Source organism: Microtus ochrogaster, unplaced genomic scaffold, assembly GCF_000317375.1.
Source record: "Microtus ochrogaster isolate Prairie Vole_2 unplaced genomic scaffold, MicOch1.0 UNK15, whole genome shotgun sequence".
NCBI classification, from domain to species: Eukaryota; Metazoa; Chordata; class Mammalia; order Rodentia; family Cricetidae; genus Microtus; species Microtus ochrogaster.
In genome coordinates this window covers 996594-1015393 of record NW_004949113.1, presented here as the reverse complement: position 1 = coordinate 1015393, position 18800 = coordinate 996594, and the positions used below count along the sequence as shown (strand labels likewise).

The 18800-nt window shown below is 50.4% G+C and overlaps 2 protein-coding genes across 4 annotated transcripts in view; both read right to left on the bottom strand.

Annotated features, from left to right (window-relative positions):
• Window positions 1-2824, bottom strand: part of Syce2 (synaptonemal complex central element protein 2) — a 21805-nt gene extending 18981 nt beyond the window's left edge. For 2 of the 3 annotated variants that reach the window (XM_005366978.3, XM_026789192.1), the window contains exons 1-2: window positions 2775-2824; window positions 2293-2405 (exon numbers count right to left, since the gene is read on the bottom strand). In XM_005366978.3, coding sequence (XP_005367035.1) covers window positions 2293-2405; window positions 2775-2798 — 137 coding nt within the window. In that variant the 5' untranslated portion in view covers window positions 2799-2824. The remainder of the gene's footprint in view (window positions 1-2292; window positions 2406-2774) is intronic. The other variant, XM_026789193.1, reaches the window with a different exon arrangement.
• Window positions 2825-4936: 2112 nt separating this feature from the next.
• On the bottom strand, window positions 4937-17298 carry Farsa (phenylalanyl-tRNA synthetase subunit alpha). The gene is made up of 13 exons (XM_005366975.2): window positions 17113-17298; window positions 14000-14137; window positions 13816-13914; window positions 13603-13721; window positions 10656-10748; window positions 10442-10570; window positions 10253-10368; window positions 7511-7595; window positions 7323-7422; window positions 7054-7222; window positions 6884-6961; window positions 6639-6753; window positions 4937-6112 (listed from the first exon to the last, which is right to left on the bottom strand). Exons 1-13 carry the CDS (start codon window positions 17257-17259, stop codon window positions 5974-5976), a joined length of 1527 nt encoding a protein of 508 aa, XP_005367032.1. The 5' UTR covers window positions 17260-17298; the 3' UTR covers window positions 4937-5973.
• Window positions 17299-18800: the final 1502 nt, after the last annotated feature.

Here is an 18800-nt window from a genome sequence, read left to right as displayed (position 1 = left end):
TTTAATCCCAGCACTCAGGAGGCAGAGGCAGGCAAATCTCTGTGAGCTCGAGGCTAGCCTGGTCTACAAGAGCTGGTTCCAGGACAGGCTCCAAAGCCACAGAGAAACCCTGTCTCAAAAAAAACAAAAACAAAAACAACAACAACAACAAAAGTAGTCAAATGGTGTTGGTCCTCCCATTCTTAAACCTCTGAGAGGCATCTGAAGTCTGACTACAAATCTAGGGATGGAACTCAGTTGGTAGAGTGCTTGCTTAGCATACACAAAGCCCAAAGCCCAGGGTTTAACCCCAAGCACTGTATAACCAGGTGTGTGGCAGTATAAACTATAATCCTAGTAGTTGGGAGATGGAGGGCAGGAGGATTCAATTCAAGGTCACCCTAGATACACGGTTAGTTTGAGGCCAGCCTGGGATGTGTAAGGACCCATTGAAGGAAAGCAAAAAGAAGGTAGGGAGAGGAGAGGTCTAATTGTGTCTCTTACTATCTCTCTCTCTCTCTCTCTTTTTTTTTTTTTTTTTTTTTTTTTTTGATTTTTTGAGACAGGGTTTCTCCGTAGTTTATGGTTCCTGTCCTGGAACTAGCTCTTGTAGACCAGGCTGGCCTCGAACTCACAGAGGCCTGCCTCTGCCTCCCGAGTGCTGGGTTAAAGGCGTGCACCACCACTGCCCAGCTACTATCTCTCTCTTACTCTCTTAACCTGTACTGTTCAATAATCTCTGCATGCCTATACACCAGCTGCTCCTCTGCCTGGAGCAGGGTCTTCCCTACCCAGTGGCTTACTCCTCCTCACCACCTCCAGGAACTCTGCTATGACCTTGAGGGTGAATCAGTCACCATCATTTTTCCCTCACACCATGCAGCATCTGGACTGCTACCTAGCTGGCTCTCCATATCCATATGCTCTCATCCATGGATTCAAATCACAAGTCAAATTTAGAAGAGGTTCTGGGGATGGGGCGCTTGCTTGCATTTTGGAAAAAAATATTCATTTTGATTTTTATTGTGAATATTGTGTATCACCAGTGTGTGGTGACGCACACCTTTAATTCCAGCACTCAGAGGCAGGCAGATTCCTGTGAGTCCGAGGACAACCTGGTCTGCATATTGAGGTCCAGGCCAGGCAAGCCTACATAAGGAGACCGCTTTGAGAGAGAGCTGCAGAAATGGATGCTCAGCAACTAAGAAGCGCTCCCTGGTCCTTCTTGCCGAGGACCCACATGGTGGTTTACAACCATCCAGAACTTCAGTTCCAGAGGATCTGACATATGACATACCCTTCGACCTGCGTAGGCGTTAGGTGATGGAGGAAGGTCATTGGTTAATTAAATAAAGAAGCTGCTTGCCCTGATAGGTTAAAACAGGAGGGAGGAGTAAACAGAGCAGAATGCTGGGAGGAAGAGGAAGTGAGGTCAGACTCCACAGCTCTGCTCTCGGGAGCAGACGCCTCAGAGAGAGACACGATACTCCACTCATGCGGGCAGAGGCGAGAGCTCTGCTCTCTGAGGCACACGCGATGAAGCTCCGACCCAGGATGGACGTAGGCTAGAATCTTCCCGGTAAGGGCACCTTGGGGTGCGACACATATGATTGGAAATGGGTTAGTCCAGGTGCGAGAGTTAGCCGAGAAAAGGGCTAGAGCTAAAGAGCCAAGCAGTGATTAAAAGAATACAGTGTCCGGGTAATTATTTCGGGTAGAGCTAGCCATGTGGGCGGCCGGGTGCTGGGACGCAGCCCGCCGCTCCTATTTCTACAGTTAGGCATGCGCACGATGTACACACACACACACACACACACACACACACACACACACACACACATTCAGCTAAAACACTCACCCAATCAAATCTAAAACACAAAAAACAAAACAAACAAACAAACCCCTAAAGTCTACAGAAGCAGGGCCGTGAATGACATGGTTCATGAAACAGGCATTTGCTGCTAAGCCTGAAGACCAGTTTCATCCCAGAACCACAAGGTCCAACAGGTTGTGACTTCCACATGTTCACCATCTCACACACATACAAAATAAATATTAAAACAACAACAACAAACGGCACAAGAGAGCATGAGTCTGAGGATGAGGCTGCTACGCAGTATGAGAGAAGGGGCTGGAGCGCCTGTAGCTCGGACTGGGGGGGCAGGGGAATCCTGAAACTAAACCTCGTGGGTACGGAAAAGATGACAACGTGTCGCCAGCACCCTGGACCGTGCTGGGCGCCCGGAAGGTGTTACGTCATCGTACAACAAGACCTCGTGGAATGACCCGCGTGAACCAAGACGGGGCCCCCACCTGGCTGCCGCGGCGCTAGCCTCTTCCTCGTGGTTCTCGTTCTGCTGATGCTCCCCGCTCTCCACAACCGCCTGGGGTTCCTGGTCATTTAGGTCCACGGGAGGCACCTCCACCTGCGAGCACAGGAGGTTCTGAGAGGCGGCGTGGGCGGGCGCCCCCACCCGTGTCTGGTCCTCACAGGGGATCCCTGTGGCGCGCTAGAGCTTCGGGCAGACAGCGAGCGAGCGGTGCGCCCCTCGTCCCCTCCCCGGCCCGGTCCACACAGCGAGGGCCTTGACGCGGCGCCGGTAGAGCACCGCAAGCCCGCAAAGCCTCTCCTCCATCAAGACCAGCCGTTCAGTCAGCCAGAAAAACCTCGCCTAGCGGGGCAGGAGGCGGCCCCAACAGTAAGGAACGGCCCCCCTGCTTCAGGTCGGCGGGGGAAGAGCCGGATCCCGCCCGCCCTTTGCCCCGCCCGCCGCCCACGGAAGGGAAAACAGCACCTCACGTACTCCCTGGCGCTCCATTTCGTCTTTTCCCGCCTCGGAGCTCCCGCCCTCAGCTACGCCTCAGTCCTCTGCGCACGCTCCGCCCTCTGCACGCCCAGTCTTCTGATAACGCTCCGCCCTCCGCACGCCCCGTCTTCTGCTACGCCCACCCTTTGCACACGCTCCGCCTTCTGAGCATGCGGGGCTTCTGAGCACGCCCGCCCTCTGCACGCCTTTGCTTTGCCACGCCCCCGTCTTCTACTACGCCCCGCCCTCTCTACACGCCCCGTCTTCTGCTACGCCCCGCCCTCTGCACACGCCCCACTCTCTGCTACATCCCACCTTCTGCACGCGCCCCGCCCTCTGCACGCCCCTGTCCTCTGAGCACGCCCGCCCTCTGCTACGCCCCGCCCTCCGCATGCTGGTCTGCGCACGCCCCGCCTTCTGCGCACGTCCCGCCCCTCCTCGCGTAGAAGCGCTCCCTGGCCCCGCCCTCCAAGCTTACACTAGGCCCCGCGTGTGGTTAGGCGCCAGTGGAGTTATGCTGGTCCAGCGCCCTCCGTCTAAGGTGGCAGAGCGTATTTGCAGGACAAGTCAGAACTGTACTCACTCAGGGCTTCCTCTACCCCCTTAATTTTTCTTCTTTCTTTTTCTCTTTAGTTTTTTCAAGACAGAGTCTCACCGTGTAGTCCTGGTTATCCTGGAACTCGTTCTGTAGACCAGGCTGGCTTCGAACTCACAGAGACACACCTGCTTCTGCCCTCTGAGTGCTGGGATTTAAGGCCTGTGTCACTACTGCTCCCTACATTTTCAAATAAGGTATTGTGTAGCTCAGGCTGGCATGGAACTCAACATGCATCTCGGAATGCCTGTAACCCAGCTTTTGGATCTCCAATTTCAGGTCAACCTGAACAAAATGGGCTGACCCAGACTCAAGAAAAAACCCAATCTAAAAGACTGAGGCTAGGAACAGTTAACATATCTGTGGTCCCTGCTATTTGGATAACTGACGCAAAATTACTTGGGCCCAGGAGCCGGGGCCAGTCTGGGCAATACAGAAGCCCTGTCTCAAAAAAGGGAGCTAAACTTGAGGATATAGTTCAGTTAGAGCATTTGTCTATAACATACACACCCTGGGTTTGATCACCAACACAGCACACACAAATAGGTAATAGATTGGAATGGATACACACGAAAGCCCGGAGACCAGCTCAGCATCAGCGGACACTGCAACAGGAGCAAAGGCCCTGTGTGTCACGTCTGTCACACTGTGTAACTCTTCTGAGCCGAGCTGTCGTAACTACACCCCGAACAAGGACGTATCTACATTCTGTGGAAAATGACTATGAATCTGAATTTTTACCAGCTAGGCAATGGAAAAACTGGTACTCTCCTTTACTGGCCTCAGAAATCTACCTGCCTCTATATCCCGAGTGCAGGAATTAAAGGCATATACTACCACCTGGCTAAAAAACTGGCACTCTCGGGGCTGGAGAGATGGCTCAGAGGTTAAGAGCACTGACTGCTCTTCCCGAGGTCCTGAGTTCAATTCCCAGCAGTCATCTATAATGAGATCTGGTGCCCTCTTCTGGCATATAAACATACATGGAAGGAGTGTTGTATACATAATAAATAAATCTTTAAAAAAAAAACAAAAAACAAAAAAACTGGCACTCTCAAAACACATCCCCGTTTATTACTGCTGTGATAAAAATCTGAAATAACACTGTTGTAAAAGTTACAAGGATAAACATCTGGCAGATCCTAAAATTTATTGACAGGAGGCAATAAACTTAAGTGTTGTCAGGCAGTGGCGGTGCACACGTTCAATCCAAAGCTTAGGAGGCAGAGCAGGCAAATCTAAGTTCGAGGCCAGCCTTGTTTACTGGGCTAATTTCAGGACAGCTGAGGCTATACAAAGAAACCCTGTCTTGAAAAAAAGGAAGGAAGGAGGAAAGAAAGAAATATAAGTGTTGTGACATGCGTCTATAATTTCAGTACTTGGGAGGCTGAGGCAGAAGAATCTTAAATTTGAGGCAAGCCTGGGCTATAGTGATAACCTATGTAGACCAGGCTGGCATCAAACTCAGAAATCTGCCTGCCTCTGCCTCCTGACGGCTGGGATTAAAGTTGTGCACCGCCACCACCACCCGGCCTAAAAAATTAAAACATATATGCAGACAAAACGACCATAAACATAAAAAACAAACAAACAGGCAGGCCCAGAAAAGAAGGTTAAAGTGCAGGTGCATGAAGCTTTATGCAACTCTTTCCTCAGAGTTTATGAACCTCTCTCTTTTTTTCATTCAACAGTCTAAGTATGTGGCCTAGGCTGGCCTCAAACTCATGATGCCCCTGCTTCAGCTGCTCCAGTGCTGGGAGACTTGATCATTAGGGGGAAAACTAAGAGCAGCTTCTCACCCCACAGTCTTGCTCCTACCAGGCATGGGAATGCTGGCTTTAGGCCATCACCCACTAAAGTGTCCTTTCATCAAAGAGTTTCAGTGCTATTCAGTTAGACGAGGACTGGGCACCAGTGACTCGTAAATGCCAGGGGTGAGGGGCTGGCTCAGTAGTTAAGTGCTTGCTGTGTAGGAGTTCAATCCACATAAAAAATACGGGATGTGCATTTATAATCCCAGAGCTGGAGTGATGGAGGCAGGAAGGTCCCTGGAGCTTCCCTGTCACACAGGACATGAACAGTGTTCCTAAGGATGACACCCAAGGTTGTTTTCCACATGCACCTGAACAGACAGACACATATCCATTAAAAATAAGTGTTGAATGGAACCACGGACCTGCCTGGGCTGCCTGGGACCTTCTAGAATCTCAGACCATAGAGGATCCAAAACCCTGACTTCCAAACCAACATACCAGGAACTGTCACCCAGTTTTCTCCCACCAAGCAAGGCAAGACCCACAAGTCACCTAATGAAATGAACAACAACAAAGAATCCTAACAAAAGGCACCGCATGAAAGTGCCTATTTTATTAGACAACAGCTGACCCGGAGGGCCCAAATCCACCCTTACAAGAACACTACACACACCACCAAAGACCAGCGCAAGAAACCTGCTTCCTGCACTCAGGACCCTGCCCCTGGGTGGGTGAGACAGAGGGAGTGAGCTAGCCTCACAGAGGCCTCATAAATATTAGCGAGGTCACCGCTGGGGGATGCACAGGGACTGGACAGAGCTCTCTGGGGCAGCCTATATCACGCAGCCTCCTGTGTCTGTGGAGACCTGGGCTCGATATCCAGGCGGCACACAGGGCTGTCATATACCATCTGCAGGTTCACCTTGTGGCCCACCAGCTCTCGGATGTTGTTGATGCCATACTTGATCATCGTTGGGCTGAGAAGGAACAGTTCAACACTGAGTCAGATTAGGCTGTCTTTTGCTCCTCAGAGGCTCCCATTTTTCTCGGAAGGGAAAGTCTTCCCCATGGTGAAAAGGATGTACCATCAGCCCAGTCACTCCCAAGCTCATCTTCCCTCCCACTCCCCACTCTGCTGGCACACCCCATGCTGAATCTAGACTCCGAGGCTTTGCACGAGCTATGCCTTCTGCCTGGTACACCCTGCGAGCAAACTTCACTGCTTTCTGGGCCTCCATGAGGCCTTGACCAACTAGTCTCCTCAGTTCTGCTTTGTCCTCTATGGCTCCTCCTGCCATCAACATGGCCTTTTGAGTTTCCTTATTGGCCATGTTAGTTGCCCTTCCTTTTCCACTAGGATCCAGGTTGCATGATATTGAGGGAATACGCTGTGGTGTTCACAGCTCAGGGCCGGCACACAACTGGGCATTCCTGTTAAAGAACTGTCAGAGGTATGAACAAGTGAATGACAGGGTCATCCCAAGCTCCAGCCTGGGCACTTACCGCTCCAGGGAGAGACCCCAAGCAATAACAGACACATTCTCGGGGAGCCCCATGGGCAGGAGCATCTCAGGGCGGAAAACCCCAGAGTTGCCAACTTCTACCCACTTCTTTAGGCCTGTGGGGATAAAGGAGAGATCAGAGAATGCATGTGGGTGATAGCGCCCAGAGGATGGGAAGATAGACTAGGAGCTTAGGAAAGAGGGTGACTTCAGACCCTCCTCTGCATTCACTTTCCCACCCCTGACCTTGGTGGTAGCTGAACACTTCCATGCTGGGCTCCGTGTAGGGGTTGTAGGCTGGTTTGAAGCGCAACTGGGTGATTCCTGTAGGGGTTGGCCAAGGCAGGCTGATGACCCAAGAGGCACCCTCTCAGGGACCCCAAACACTTCCTGTCTCGAGTGGCTTGCCTGCTCACCCAGCTTGGTGAAGAACTCCTTCAGCACACCCATGAGGTGGCCCAGGGTCAGTCCATGGTCGGCTACTACACCCTCTATCTGGTGGAACTCAGCCAGGTGGGTGGCGTCCAGCGTCTCATTCCGGAACACACGATCAATGGAGAAGTACTTGGCGGGTGTGAAGGGTTTCTGGGGAGAAGGGGTGACAGCCAGATGAGGCCTGATCCTGGCACGGGTCAGAAGGTCTAGGACAGTACCAACGACCCACTCTGCGCGGGCCACATTGTACCTTCTGGGCTAAGCAGTAGAGGGCACGGGCACTGGCTGATGTGGTGTGAGTGCGAAGCAGGTTTTTCCGGGCCTCTTCTAGCTTCCAGTTATACTTGTAGCTTCAAAAGAAAAAGCAAGAGTCTGCCCTGCGGTCCTGGAACCCCTGCCTCCTGCCCGTCCTCAGCCCAAGTCCTGCTTCTGCCTCACCCCTGTGAGCCATAGCCACCCTGGGAGTGGGTCCGTTTCACCCGCTGAACATAGTCCATTGGGAGCTGCAGGGCCTCGGCGGGATCTGGGCAGGACAGAGACATGCGGTCAGTCAATGAGCATCTCAGAAGCAACTGCACGTCATCAGGCATGTCTCCACGGTAGCTCCGGTGCCCCAACAGCCGGAGGAACCTGGTACTCCTAAGATGATATTGTGATCCAGAACCCCTAGTTCCCCACGCTTTCCTCTTCACTGTGAAACAGCCCGAGTTTCCCTCTGGCTCTGACCCATTACCTCCTGCTCTGGTGTCCTCCCATCCTACTTGGCCATGGCCTGCAGTTCCAGGGTCACCAACTGACATTTTGGCCTCAGAACCTTGCACTGGCTACAGCTTCGAGCTGGAGGATTCACACCATTCTCTCCCTTACTTCCTTGTCTTTGTTGAGGACGTTTTTAAAAACTGGGACTCACTGCAGCTCTGGTGGGCCTGGAACTCCCCCTGTAGAGCAGGCTGGCCTTGAACTCAGAGATTCACCTGTCTCTGCCTCCAGAATGCTGGGATTAAACATGTGTGTGCTACCACCCCAGCCTTGCTTAGGACTGAAATGGCGCACAGCCTGCCTGGCCCTGCAGGCACACACTAGTATCTGCACACAGCCTGCCTGGCCCTGCAGGCACACACTAGTATCTGCAGTGGTTTCTCACTTCCTGCCCCACCACACAGATTCCTCAGGACACCTAGTCAGGAAGTGGATCTCCCTGGGGCCGGGGACTTCTGCCTTACTCAGGGCTGACTCAGCAGCAATGTTGCCATTCAGGAGGATCTTCAGAGAGGCCTTGCTCAAAAAATATGTGATTTTCCCCCCCAATGCTTCCTAGAACCCAGGGCCTTCCTCAGGTTTGGCAAGTGCTCTAACACTAAGATGTAGCCCCCCACAAGCAAATAAATAAAACAAGTTTCTCTCCTTTTGGGGAATGTAGAATTTCCCCTGCTCAGCATGCTGAGTGCTGGTGTCAGGGAAGAGCCACCACACCCAGCTCACGCATGTGAATTCCCTGGGAATGTTCACACCATAGCTTTGGTGCTTGCATAAGTCTTTAGCATGTACCAGCTGTGTTGCCCTAGGCAAGTGATGTGCTTTCTGTGGTTCAGTTTCCTCAACAGTATCACTTCTGTAGCTGGAAGGTTTACAACAATGGAGTAGAAGATGAGTTTTGGGTACCACGACAACAGCAAGATCTCTGCTACTAAATTGGCGATGGTCACCTAGGGAGCTCGTCTGTCACCTCCTAGGGGAGATCGCCACTGTGAGAAGCCACTCATGTAACGCTAAAAGGGCTGGCCTGTAATCAGTGACAGAGAACTGCGAGCATCCAGGAGACCCTGGCTTCCATCCCTAGCAGCAGCAGCAGCATACACACAGAGGAAACAAATAATTGGTCATGATGGGCACACTTACAATTCCATCATGCTGGAGGCTGAGGCAGAAGGACAGAGACTGAGACCAGTCATAGCTACATAGTGACCTACGGGCCAGCCTAGACTAGAGTAGGACCCTGTCTCAAAACAAAACAATCCACATTAGTAAGGCAAGATGGTCTTAGCACTTAAGAAGCTGAGGCAGAAGGAGTGACATGAGTTCAAAGCCAGCCTCAGCTACAGTGGAAGAAAAACTGAGAAAAACAACAATAACCAAAAAGAAAAAAAGGGAGGAAGGGAGGGATGTAGAGAGGGAGGGGAGAGGGAGGGAGGGGGAAAGGAGGAGGGAGGGAGGAAGGAGGGAGGGAGGGGATGGACATTTCTAGAACTAAGGACAACATGCTTCTATTTAAAGGTTTATTTTTATTTTTCAATTATGTATATGCCTGTGTGTCTATGTCTAGGTTTATGCACGTGATATTGGGTGCCTGAGGAGCTCAGAAGGTATCAGATTGCTTGGGCTGGAGTTGGAGGTTGTGAGCTTCCAACACAGATGCTGGGGACTAAACTAGGGCCCTCTACAAAAGCAGCAAGTGCTCTTCACTGCTGAGCTTTTTCTCCAGCTCACATACATGCCTCAGTTTAGTGAACAGGATTCTGATCCCAAACAAACCCCTGAGAATTCACATGGTGGTGAGAGAGGGGAGGTGATAGGCAGAGACAAATAGAACACAGGTTCTCTAACCACGTGCTAAATTGATGATAAACTGATGAGCCACACCCAAGCCCTTAAGTGGCATTAAAAATCTGGGACATGTTAGGCATGGTGGCACATGCCATTAGTCCAAACACTAGGAAGGCAGAAACAGGTGTATCTTTGTGAGTCTGAGGCCAGCCTGGTCTACATAGTGAGTTCCAGACAGCCAGTGAAGTTCTGAATAAAATACCGCCATGGATTGTGGCATATACCTTTAAGCCCAACCTTAGCAAGGCAGAGGCAGGGGGACTCCTGTGAGTTCCAGCCTAGCCTCATCTACATGAGCTCCAGGCCAGCCAAGTGAAACCCTCTCTTAAAAAACCAAAAATCAAAAACAAACTCTGGGTGCTAGTACAGGTACAATACAGGCACGGCCCCAAGGCAGGCAGCAGCCTGGCATCTTCAGAAAGCAGAGACTAGGCACAATGGAGAGAAATTACTAGGGGATGGAACCGGCTGCCAGGGCCTTGCTGACTACAATAAGGTCAGATTTCATTTTAGGAAATGAGATACCTCTTCCCTAAAGCTTCCCCCAGACCCTGGTGAGGCTCCCAGGTCACCAACCTTTCAGGAAGAAGGTGTCATGTTGGTCCCGTGCTGGGTGCTGCTGAGGCTGGAAAAGGGCATCGAAGTTCCAGAAGGAGCTCTCAATGAAGTTGTCCGTAGGCATCTCAGTGAACCTGCAGGAGACACAGACTGCCTGTCCTGCCTGTGCCAGTAGCTGCCACACCCCACCCCAGGCCCTGTGCTCACCCCATCTCCAGGAAGATCTGTCGGAACTGGGAGCGGACCTTGAGCAAGGGGTGCAGGTGGCCACTGTCTGGGAGCACACCTCGGGCAGAGAAGTTATAGGGTTTGAAAGGCCGGTCCCTCCAGGAGCCACTGTGGGGAAAGACAGGATACAAAGCTATGAGAAGGGCTGCCCAACCCTCCCCACAGCCTCTACCCTAGGGTCTCCTTATCCTACCTAGAGATCATCTCTGGGCTCAGCTCTGCCTCCTGCTTGGACACACTTGTGCTGAAGGCCTTGCCCTTGCTCACCCAGTAGGTTTTCAGGATCCTGTGAACAGAGAAGAAAAGGGCCATTGCTGTCACTTCAAGAGCCTTCCCTCCACCTGCCATTGAATGTTAATCCCAGAACACTGAGTCACTCTGGTTTTAGGTCGTTAGTTCTTGCTTTAAAGGACTCCATGTATCCCAGGCTATACAGTTAAGAATGACCTCAACCTCCGGCTTCCACCGCCCATATTCTAGAACTGCAGGCCCACGACACATTGGGTTTATGTGGCACTAAGGATCTACTAGGGCTTAGTGCACACTAATCAACCAAGCTACATCCCAGAACCTGCTCTACTTACTCACGTCTTTGTTTATTCTAGAAGGTAATATTACACAGTAAAGGCTGAGATTAAAGGCGTTAGGCATTGTATTCTACAGAGTGTCCTTATTTGCTTTTAAAAAAAAAAAAACAAAAAACCCACAGGGTCACGATAGAGCACTGACTGACTTGGAACTCCTGTGTAGACTAGGCTGGTCTTAAACTCACAGAGGTCCACCTGTCTCTGCTTCCTGTGCTGGGACTAAAGGCGTGACCATGTCCAGCTGCTTTTTTCTCTGTGGTGGTAGACACCAACCCTGGGGCCTTGGACCTACCAGGCAATTATTCTACAACTGAGCTACATTACCAGTTTTGTTTTTAATTTACGTGTACTGTATGCCCCCATGTTTATGTTAATGTATGTTGTGTATGGTGCCTGCTGAGGCCACAAGAAGGTATCACATCCTGGGGCTCTTCCTAACACAGGTCATGGAGCTAGAGAGACAGGCAGTTGTGAGCTGTCCAACATGGGAACTAGAATCTAAGCAGGTCCCCTAGACGAGCAGCCAGTGCTGTTCATCCTGGGCAATCTCTCCAGTCCCTCTGGCTTTTTAAAAGTTTTTAAAATCATTACTACATTTGCTTATCTATGCACACGCCACAGTTTATGTGTGAAGATCAGAAGACAACGTCAAGAAATCAGTTCTTTCCTTCTACCATGTGGGTCCCAGGGATGGAACTCAAGTTTGAATGTAATTGTCCTCCATAATCTCATAAGAAGTGGCATTACGGGGGCTGGAGAGATGGCTCAGTGGTTAAGAGCACTGTCTGCTCTTCCAGAGGTCCTGAGTTCAATTCCCAGCAACCACATGGTGGCTCCAAACCATCTGTAACGAGATCTGGTGCCCTCCTCTGGCGTGTGGGTATACATGGAGGCAGAAAGTTGTATAAATAAATAAATCTTTAAAAAAAAAAAAAGAAGAAGTGGCATTACTAGGAGGTGTGGCTTTGTTGGAGAAGGTGTGTTACTATTGGGGCAAGCTTTGAAGTTTTTTGGTTTTTCGAGACAGGATTTCTCTATAGCTTTAGAGCCTGTCCTGAAACTCACTCTTGCAGACCAGGCTGACCTCAAACTCGCAGAGATCCACCTGCCTCTGCCTCCCTTAAAGGCGTGTACCACCACCGCCCGGCTGGCTTTTCTATGCTTAGAATACTGCCTAGCGTCTCAGTTGACTTCCTGCTGCCTGCAAGATGTAGGACTCTCAGCTGCTACTCCAGCGCATCTGCCTGCACACTGCCATGCTCCCCACTGTGATGATAACGGACTGAACCTCTGAAACTGTAAGTGAGCCACCCCAATTAAATGTTTTCTTTAAAAGAGATGCTGAGCTGGGCGGTGGTGGCGCACGCCTTTAATCCCAGCACTCAGGAGGCAGAGGCAGGCGGATCTCTGTGAGTTCGAGACCAGCCTGGTCTACAAGAGCTAGTTCCAGGACAGGAACCAAAGCCACAGAGAAACCCTGTCTCGAAAAACAAAAAAAAAAAAAAAAAAAAAAAAAAGATGCTGAGATGATGTCTCTTCACAACAAAAGAAACTCTAAGACACCAGGCTTGTACTGGTGACAGTATCTTTGCCCACTGAACTATTTTGCTGGCCTTCTTTTTTTCCTCCTTGTTGATTAGGTGTTCTATGAAGCCCAGGCTGGCATCAAATGCCCATACTTCCCTTGTCCATTCTGCTGTGTCTACTGTCTTGAAACTGTCATTTGAAATTTTCTCATGCAGCCACTACCTACCTGATCATGCATTTATTCGCTGTATAAAAAACACTAAGAATCTAATTTGTGCCAGGGTCCATTCAAGTAAGTAGTGATGCATACAGAGGGGCATGATGCTATTAGCAAAGTATTGAGAGTTTATTTTGGATCAGGATCTGTTACTTCACAACCCTATGAGAAGGATTTACAAGTAAGGAAGGTGAGGCTGGGAAAGGCCAAGTGAGTTGGCCAAGCCATAAATTTTAGCTAACGAAATACAGGGCCTAGACTTCCATTGGGTAGCCCTACAACCCTGGGCTCTAAGAGGTTCTACGAGGCAGGCTTCACTGTGTGGGCCAGACCGGAACTCTCCTGTCTCCCTGTACAAGTATGCAGCATCAAATCTGGCTCAGTGCGGCCCTCTTAAGTGACGCACAAGCGGGAATTTAATTGGCTGGCTGTCTGGAAGGTACACATTTCTCAGCAGCAGGTGCAGCAAGAGCAAAGGCCCAAAGGCTGCCTGAGCCCAGTACACACTCAAAGCCCTGCAGACAGCTAGGTCCATGCCTCTAACCCAGCACTAGGGAGGTAGAAACAGGTAGAAACCTCTGTAAATTTGAGGTTAGCCTAAGCTACATAGTTAATATCAGGCTAGCCAGGGCTACACAGAAGGACCCTGTCTCAAAACCAAGGAACCAAAGAACTAAATGACAGTGACAAAACCCTGTAAAAACGGGGTCTGGTGACTGACAGCAGCAGCAACTGGATATGGGCTAGGCAACCCCTCCATCCTCACGGCACCACGCGAACCAAAAGGCTTAGGCCTTGCAGTCACTCACACTTCGGTCAGCAGCTTCCTCTTCCGGAGCTCATTCCTCTCCTTCTCAGCCAGCTTCTCAGCCTGGCCTGCCTGGACCAGCTGCAACCGCCTCTGGACCTCATCCTCTATACTGTCCACCTGCCAGAGGACAAAGGGAATGAGGGCTGGCGTCTGCCCCACCCACCCTTCCGTTCTCCCTCCAGCCTGCTGGCCATCTGCATACAGGACTCACCACTTGGAACACCCGGGGCCCATCAGCTGCACTCTTGTCCACTCGGATCCACTTGTTGGACATGGCCTTGCTGAAGCCCACCTTGCCACTGGGGTGTCGCTAGGGAAGTGGGACTGTGATGAGTGTTGTATACCAGGGCCACTTGCATCCCATCCCCTCCCTGGACCCAACCCCTGGGCCCTACCATTAGCTCACTCTGCACCAGGCCCTCAAGAGGGATGCTTCTGAACACACGGGCCTCATGGCTGCCCTCCCGAGCAATCTCCTCACCCTCAACAGTCAGCTCCCAGCACTTGGTGGAACGAAGCTCAGCCTCAATAACCTGCAAGGAAATGAGTGGCACATGTACACGTGGTCAAAACCACCACCTCTACAGCATTGAGCCTGAGACTCAGACACCCCAGAGCTGGAGACGCCTCAGCAGTCAAAAGTACGTACTGCTCTTATACCACGCAGAGTGTTCACCTCTAACTCCTAGATCCAGGGATCTGGAACTTCTCCAGCTTCCTGGAGCATGTTCACTCACCTATACATATGCACACACATGCGCACACACACACACACACACACACACACGCACGCACGCACGCAAATAAATAAATCAAGGCCATTTGTGATGGCCTTTAATTGCATCCATGCAAGTGGAGACCTGCTGCTTATGTGAAGCCTTGGTTTTCTGGGGAGAATCCAGCCATTCAGTGGTGGTGGCTGTGACTGTCGTGCATATTCACACCCCTGCTGCACTGGAGGAGCAGCAGACAAGTCTCCAGTCCACTAGCTTCTCGGGCTCCTTAATTTCCTTCTGGAACTTGGACAATCCACTGCCATCTTCCTCCTTCTGCCCCTGACCTGACTCCTACATCAAGTATGAACAGATGTTGTTTTCCCCCTTCTTCTTCTTCTTATGGTTTTTCATTCATTCACTCACTCACTCACTCACTCACTCACTCACTCACTCACTCACTCACTCACTCACTCATTGCCGGGGCAGGTTTCACTATGTGGCCCTGGATAGCCTAGCCTAGAACTCACTCTATAGATCTAGTCTTGAACTCACAGGCATCTACCTGCCTCTGCTTAAGAATACTGAGGTTAAAGGCCTGAGCCACCCGACACACCCAACACCTTAACTTTCTTAAAGTTATTAATGTGTGTGTGTAGTCAGGCGACAGCTTTTAGTTCTTTTTTTTTTTTTGGTTTTTCGAGACAGGGTTTCTCTGTGGCTTTGGAGCCTGTCCTGGAACTAGCTCTGTAGACCAGGCTGGTCTCGAACTCACAGAGATCCGCCTGCCTCTGCCTCCCGAGTGCTGGGATTAAAGGCGTGCGCCACCATCGCCCGGCTTTTTAGTTCTTGCCTTATACTTTGTTGAGGGAGTGTCTCTCTCTCTCCCCCCTCTGGGGGGGGCTGCTTTTTTGAAACAGGGTTTCTCTGTGTACCCCTGATGTTTTGGAACTCACTCTGTAAACCAGACTGGCCTTGAACTCAGAGATTCACCTGCCTCTGCCTCCCGAGTGCTGGGGGATTAAAGGTGTGCACCATCACCTGGTGAAGGAGGGTCTCTTACTCTTTGCTGTGCTGCACACTCTAGGATCGCTAGGCCAAGAGCTTCCTGGCAATTCTCCTGTCTCTACCTTGCTTAACGAGGGGTGGTGGGATTACAGGTGTGCAAGGACTGAACTCAGGCTGCCAGGCTAATACGGCAAGAGCCTTTACCCAATAAGCCGTATCCCTGGCCCCTATGCTGTAACCCTGATCTGACCTAAACACAGAGGACCCTGGAACTGTAGTATGTACGAGTGACACTGGTAAGTCACCTAACTACACTGAACATCATCTGTCTTCTGTGCAAGACCTAAAAACAATGTCATTATCCTGAGATTATGGCGAGGACAACAGAACACAGCTGAGACCACAGAACTTGTGCTCAACAAATACACAGCCCAGAACTCGGCCTCATGGATCTTGCTTCCTGAGTGATCCACAAGCCTTCACTTCAGCACAGTCTGCTTGCTGATGCTGGAAGGACGGGCTTCCTCCCTGCTCCTCTACCTTCCCTGAACCTCAAGTCACCTGCCTCCCCACACAAGATACTATGCCCGTCAGCTTGGGGACCTGCCAGTCTCAGCCGTCGGCACCCCACCCCAGCCCTCACTTTTGCCTGGCAGTCCTTACCAAAGATTATACAAAGAATACAATCTCAATCTCGCTGGCCTCATCTCCACTATGCTTGTGCGGTAAAGACAGACAAATCAGGCTGTGCATGGTGGATAAAAACCTGTAATCTCAGCTGTTTGAGAACCTCAGGCAAGAGGCCAGAATGATCTTGTTATGTGGTGAGTTCAAGGCCAGCCTGGACAAATGACAGCTTGTTTCAATGTATCCCAGCACTGAGAAGCAGAGGCTGGTAGATCTCTGTGAGTGAGTTCAAGGCCAGCCTGATCTACATAGTGGGCTATAGGATAGCCAGGGCTAAGTAAAGAGACCCTGTCTGTAAAACAAAACAAAAATAAATACCCACAAAAAAAAGTTAAAAAGTAAAAAGTGGACTTGAGAGGTGCTTCAGTGGTTACGAGCAATAGCTCTTACAGAGGAACCAGGTTTAATTCCCAACACCTACATGGAAGCTCACAATCATTTGTAACTTAAGAGGAAATCCAACACCCTCTTCTGGCCTCCTCCTCAAGCAGGTACACATATATAAACATAAAACCAATAAACAATTCTTAAAAAACCACAATCAAACAAAAACAGTCATGCATGGAAGGTGTGACTCTTTGATCTCAGCCTTCTGTAATTGGAGGCCAGCCTGGTCCACAGATCAGTTTACAGCACAGCCTAGAGCTTAATCTCGATGGTACAGCTTTGCCTAGCGCACAAGGAGGCCCTAATATGGAGATGAATGGGGATGAGGGACCCTACAAGCCCATACAATTCTGCTGCGATGGTCACTGCGTCCTGTAATCCCGATACCGATGCCCTGCCATTGATATCCTGCGTGTCATCGTTTTCCGCCACCGGATCAGACTCAGGTAACACGAGGTCAACAGTCACAGCTGGTTCTCTGAGCCCCCACATCACTCAGGTCATCTGCACCTCCCCATCAGACTGCAACACTTTAGGGGCAGCGATCTCGTCCTGTACACCGTTACAAGCTCCTTGCTTTCGCCTTAATAGGCATTGGTTCCAGACTTCCACCTGCTCAGCCCACGGCGCACCTATATGCAGTTTCCCCTAACCAGCCATAATGGGGCACAGATGGAAAAGCGAAGCGGGCCAGCGGCACGCGCCGAGCTCACCTCACCCAGAGCCTGTAGGCTCTTCACGGCGCCCACCACCACTTGGTGCTCCACGCCCAGCTGCGTAGCCAACTCCGCGCTGTCCAGGCCGCCATCAGCTGCCTCCAGTCGCCGCAGCAACAGCTCCAACACTGGATTGTCTGCCATGGTGGCTCCCAGTGTGCTTAGTGCGTGCAGGCCGCCGGGCGGACCGAGGAACCGGAACCGGAACCCGAGAGCGCGTGAGTCGCCATTTTTAATGTGGCACACAGTGCGATTTGGGGGCAGGCGGCCGCCATCTTAAGTGTGGTAATTAAACCTCAAATGAGCCTATGGGAGTCAGAATGCTTTATGTAGTTTCTCCCTAGCAGCCTTAAGTTAAATAGTGAGGTAAATTTGATGACTTGGAGTCAGAATGCTTTATGTAGTTTCTCCCTAGCAGCCTTAAGTTAAATAGTGAGGTAAATTTGATGAATTGAAAGTCAAAAATAGGGGGTTGGAGAGATGGCTCAACGGTTAAGAGCATTGCCTGCTCTTCCAAAGGTCCTGAGTTCAATTCCCGGCAACCACATGGTGGCTCACAACCATCTGTAATGAGGTCTGGTGCCCTCTTCTGGCCTGCAGGCATACATACAGACAGAATATTGTATGCATAATAAATAAATAAATATTTAAAAAAAAAAGAAAGTCAAAAATAGTTTCTCTTGATTTTTTTTTCTGTTTGTTTTATAACTTGAGAGAAGTCTTACCTAGCAGAGGCTAGCCTTGAACTCCTTATCTCCTCCCTACATCTTCCAAGCGCTGACTGAGAACAATTCTCTTGATTCACTCCCAATACCCCGTAATTTTCATGCAGCCACTACCAGCAGGCTCAGCTCACTGCCACCTTCCTAGAATTCTCTCTCGCCCAGAGATAAAGCACTGGGTGGTGGGCTTCACTCAGGGTTATTCTGCTGAAGTTTTTAGATTTATTTACTTTATTTATGTGTATTTTGCCTGTATATATGCTTCACAAATGTGTGTTGTGCCCTCAGAGGGCAGAAGAGATTAGATCACTTGGCACTGAAGTTATAGATGGTTGTGGATTCTGGGAATTGAACCATGGTCCTCTTGAAGAGACTTAACAGCTGAGCCATCTTTCCTACTTCCAACTCTGCTATGTTAACTACTCTTTTAAAATGCCAAAGGAAGGGCTGGAGAGGGTAAAAACACTGGCTGCTTTTCCAGAGGTCCTGAGTTCACTTCTCAGCAACCACATGGTGGCTCACAGCCATCTATAATGAGATCTTGTGTCCCCTTCTGGCCTGCAGCAACATGCAGGCAGAACACTGTATACATAATAATTAAGTCTTTTTTTTTTAAATATCAAAGTAAATCTGGGTAGGGACCATACCCATTTAGGGAAGAGGGGTTCACCTAGGAACAGCCACAGATACAGAGTATGCTGACCTGCATGGAATACTTGAGGTTTTTAAGGTTCTCCCCCAAATTCATAATGTAATTACTATCTAAATCTTCCACTTCACAGGAGAAAACAAAAAGGCAAAAATGACAATCAAGCCGGGCGGTGGTGGCGCACGCCTTTAATCCCAGCACTTAGGAGGCAGAGGCAGGAGGATCTCTGTGAGTTCGAGGCCAGCCTGGTCTACAAAGGGAGTTCCAGGACAGGCTCCAAAGCCACAGAGAAACCCTGTCTCGAAAAACCAAAA